Source organism: Dendrobium catenatum, unplaced genomic scaffold (genome assembly GCF_001605985.2).
Source record: "Dendrobium catenatum unplaced genomic scaffold, ASM160598v2 fragScaff_scaffold_456, whole genome shotgun sequence".
In the NCBI taxonomy this organism is placed as follows: domain Eukaryota; kingdom Viridiplantae; phylum Streptophyta; class Magnoliopsida; order Asparagales; family Orchidaceae; genus Dendrobium; species Dendrobium catenatum.
The window spans coordinates 719,484-724,099 of NW_021318918.1; the positions used below are offsets into that span (position 1 = coordinate 719,484).

The 4,616-nt window shown below is 37.3% G+C and overlaps 1 protein-coding gene across 1 annotated transcript in view; it reads left to right on the forward strand.

Annotated features, from left to right (window-relative positions):
* Positions 1 to 4,246, forward strand: part of LOC110116106 (proactivator polypeptide-like 1) — a 15,524-nt gene extending 11,278 nt beyond the window's left edge. Inside the window, exon 6 of the mRNA XM_020849580.2 lies at positions 3,859 to 4,246. Within this exon, the coding sequence (XP_020705239.1) occupies positions 3,859 to 4,017 (159 nt within the window). The 3' untranslated portion in view covers positions 4,018 to 4,246. The remainder of the gene's footprint in view (positions 1 to 3,858) is intronic.
* Positions 4,247 to 4,616: the final 370 nt, after the last annotated feature.

Consider the following 4,616-nt stretch of genomic DNA (forward strand, 5'->3'; position numbering starts at 1 on the left):
GATGTGGTGGAGCCATTGGGTGGGGATGCTGGAGAGTGGAGAGTGAGCCGGCGGATGTAGGGAGGATGGGGGAGGTGGCCAGATGTAAGGGGGGAAAGGAAAAGATAAGCCACGAGTCTCGGACTCTTCCAAATTCTAACGGGTATTGCAATCACCCTCACCAAGGGTTTTCTTTCTTCTCTCAAAACTCACAACATTGGAGAAGACAAAAGCTGAAAATTTTATTCATCAAATCATCATCGTAATACAATAGATGGGTCCTTATATGTAGGCCTCAACATGACAAAAGAAAAAGGACTAAAATGCCCTCAGGGCTACAACAACAAACTAACACCCAAAGGGATAAAATAGGAAAAACTGAAATATAAAAATAAACAATACATAAAATGCATCAAAAATAAAGGCTCCTGATCGTGGCCCCCGTCGATATCCAATGCCTCCTCTGATAAACACGCCAAAATCTCCTGTGGATGTCCTCATCAATATGATCTATTAAATTTAAAAAAAAATCATATTAATAGGGCACCACTTAAAATTCTCAAAACTCACAACATGGTTTTCTTTCTTCTCTCAAAACTCACAACATTGGAGAAGACAAAAGCTGAAAATTTTATTCATCAAATCATCATCGTAATACAATAGATGGGTCCTTATATGTAGGCCTCAACATGACAAAAGAAAAAGGACTAAAATACCATCAGGGCTACAACAACAAACTAACACCCAAAGGGACAAAATAGGAAAAACTAAAATATAAAAATAAACAATACATAAAATGCATCAAAAATAAAGGCTCCTGATCGTGGCCCCCGTCGATCTCTGATGCCTCCTCTGATAAACACGCCAAAATATCATGTGGATGTGATGTGAAACTAAATGCGGTGACAAGAATTGCAAATAAGAGATTAATAAAGGTTATGAACTTTGCGTACTACCCATAAAAACTAGTTTACCCAAGTAGAGGTTTTAGAAAATAGCATGAAAGATAAAGCAATAGCAATAGATCACAATTGAGATTACGGGAACTTGCAAAATTAATAACCAAGAATTTAGATAATGCAAATAGCCAACTATAATAAAGCCTCACATTTAAAATCTAGATCCTTCACCTCGAGGTCCTTTAACCAACTCTTGAAGTTGGAGGCTAGCAGAAGAGGATCGTAAGCACACCTAGAGATACCATAAGTTATGCCGAGAGGACTAGTCGCCGAGAAAGAAGCGGGTGGCCGTTCAAGAAGAATCCACGAAGTTCTTAGTCATTGAAGGTCGATGGTTCCGACAAGGCAATAAACGATACGATTGACGTATCGTTCTACGGTGATGTCGTACTCCCAATCCGGATCGTAGAAGGGAGAGAGGAAGATATCGATCTCTCCTTGTTCGTTGTAAGCGAAGCCGTGATCAACTTCGGGATCCGCCATGCATCCTCGCCGGGAGTTGAGGGAGCACCAAAAAGAAAGAAGAGGGAGAGAGGAGGTGGCGGCTTGGAGGGGAAAAGGGTTGGCCGGCTTGAGGTCTTGAAGGGGATCGGCTAGGGTGGGAGGCTAAGAGGTAAGTGCAGGAAATCTGAAATAAATTCAAATTTTAGTAGTTTGGGGGAGGGATTTAATTTGAAATTCAAATTAATCCAAGGGGGGAAAGAGGGGCGACAATGGGGAGGAGTTTGGGGCTGAATTTGTGGAGCAATTAATGTAATTTTGGAAGAGGGGAAAGCCCATTAAGGGGCCGGCCACATGTAGAGGAGAGAGGGGCTTGAGTATTAATTAAATGGGGCCCACAAATTTAAACACAGATTTAATAAAAATCTGAATTGAAATTTCAGATTTCTTATGTGGGGAAAGTTTCCTAATATAAGGACAATCAATTGGATTAATTTGAATTTCAAATTTGAATTGAAATTCAATTAAGAAGATTGCCTAAAATCAAGGAGTTATTTAGGAAAGTCATTTATGTCTCTTGGGAAAATTTGAAATTTCAAATTTGAAATCCCAATGGGGGAGGCTGGCAGCTAGAGGGGTGGATGGGGCCAAGGGGGAGGGGAGGAAGGCCGGCGATTGGTGGCTGACAGGGAGCTGGTGGCTTGGGTGGCCCAAAGGGGCGGCGACAAGGCTTATGGGGAGGGGGATTCACTTGAAGGGAAAGAAAAGATGAGAATTGCGAAGAACTAAGGATCCACTCACCTCAAATGCTTCCACCCCAAATCTCACAAAGAAATCTTGGGAAAAAAAACTAAGAACTCATAAAGAGATCTTTCTCCTCCAAGGAACTCACTAAGAGATCACCAAGTGGAAATAACTTTTCATTCAATAATTCATCAACTACCCATACATTGCATGAGGCCTCTTATAAATAGGCCAAAATAAAATAAAATTGAAATGACACAAATGCCCTCAGGGTTACATAAGTGACTCAATGCCCACAGGGACAATCTAGGAAAATAGAAATATAACTATAATTAAAATACATAGAAATCAGTAGTAGAGGCTCTGAATCGTAGCCGTCGATCTGCGTCTCCTGCGACGGTACACTTGTCGAAATCTGATGTCCTCATCAATATGATCTATTAAATTAAAAAAAAATGATATTAATAGGGCACTACTTAAAATTCTCAAAACGCAATTACACTTATTTTCAATTAAAAAAAAAAAGATCCAAGTATATTAAAAGAAGAGAGAGAACTCAAAAAAAGATGAGAAGCAAGAAGGATTAAAAAAAATATCAAAATTTCTTAGCTTTAAAGTTCTTTTAATGCCCCTTTTATGAATTCAGCTTGAAATTTGGGCTCAGCAATACTTCTGATTCATTGAGATGTTTCTTCTTGCTCGCAAAAATGAACCTTTTTTAAATTTCACTCCTCTTCTTCCATTTACCTTATGTTTGGTAAGCACTTCTGACTTCAAGCCATAATGATTTTCTTGCCAAACCTTCACGCAGGCTGCCCTTTGTATGCATACACTGATGCAAACCCATTGCAATCATAGGAGGTTCAAAATTAAACTCTAATCTATCCAAAATAGTTAATCATCCTAACAAAATTTTAAAACAATTATTTTGCGAAAATAAATAATTTATTATAATCCTAACAAACCTCCTATTTTAGATCTTGGCTATTCCTAACTTAATGAGTGAAAAACTAACAAATTTTCCCCAATTCCATCTTCTTTGTGACCTCCTCTCAAAATCGAATACTCTGAGCTCTCAAACCCCGAATGGTTGCCTGCCATGCAACCTCAATAAACCTAAATGATATTTGAACTTCACATGCACAAGAAAGAGACCTCCAAAATAATGTTGTGCACTAAAGTGGATCTACTAAAGCTGAAAGTGCACTGCCACTGAATTTTTGCCCCAATGTGTGTAATTTCTTGCTCTATATGTTGTAATGATACGGCTCAACATTGGAACATAATGTGCAATACAAAATCATTGTACTTGATCTTATTCAAAAGTTTCCTCTAAACATACGCTTCCTTTTATTAGGAAACTTTATTGCAGCCAAGAATTTAGTTTTTTTTTTTTGGTCGATTCATGGTGCTCCACCCAGGGGCGGAACCAACCTTAATTCTCAAGGGGGCAAACTTATAAGTAAAAGTGTAGAGATTTTGCAGACATGTCGTGGGTCCAAGGGGGCAGCGCCCCGATTCGATCTTCTAATAAATACTAAAAACCTGCTCGAATTACCTTAAAAAATTGCTTTTAGAAGCAATAAAAAAACTATCCCAAACGAAACCTTAGAATCAATCAAATTCCATTCATTCAAACTCGCATAATCAATAATTTTCTGAAGTTCAGATACTGCCATTTTTCACCTCTCTTAGATTATAAATATTTTGTGAACTCACTGTGTTATCTCTTCAGTGCAAGAGGTTGGTTCTTGAGTATGGCCCGGTCATCATTTTCAACGCAGAGAAATTTTTTGAGAAAACAGACGTTTGTACTGCAATCCATGCATGCAAAGCTCAACAAATTGCTGCTATTGAACAACAATTTCTTCCTGTTGCTGCTGCTGCTGTTTGAACCGAAAATGCCTGAATCAGAAGAGAAGCTCTTCAGACTTGCAAAGTAGTAAGAGAACTGAGTAGTAATTGGTGTTTCTATTAAATTCTGTCAAGATTACTATATGCTTTTATTAATGTTTGGCATTGTAGCTTTTACCACCGTATATTTATTGTGTTGCATTCCTAAAGGTGAAGATGATTAGGTAGTATTATGATTTATAATTATGCAATAAGTCGGTTCGAAGTAAGGCTCCGTTTGCGATAGCTTTTTTATTACTTTTTAAAGCGGTTTTCTAGCACAAAAGTTTCTTTAAATTTGAATGATACATAACTCATTTATTTATGTTCGCAACTTATTTTTTGTGTTGCTTAATAAGTAATTTATTAAAAACCTTAATATTAAGTTAAATGATTGCGCGTATATTATTTAATTCAAATTTGATCGAATGCAACTTATTTATCAGTAACATATTATATATTTCTGTATTAGTTTTTGATATTTTTCCAATTTTATTATTTTACTTTTGCAACTCTTATCTCTTGCTAAGCTAATAATGTTGCCTTGTTAGCTCATCATGGACTATGTCTTCGCCCTTTCTCCCAAAATTTTCCTCTCTC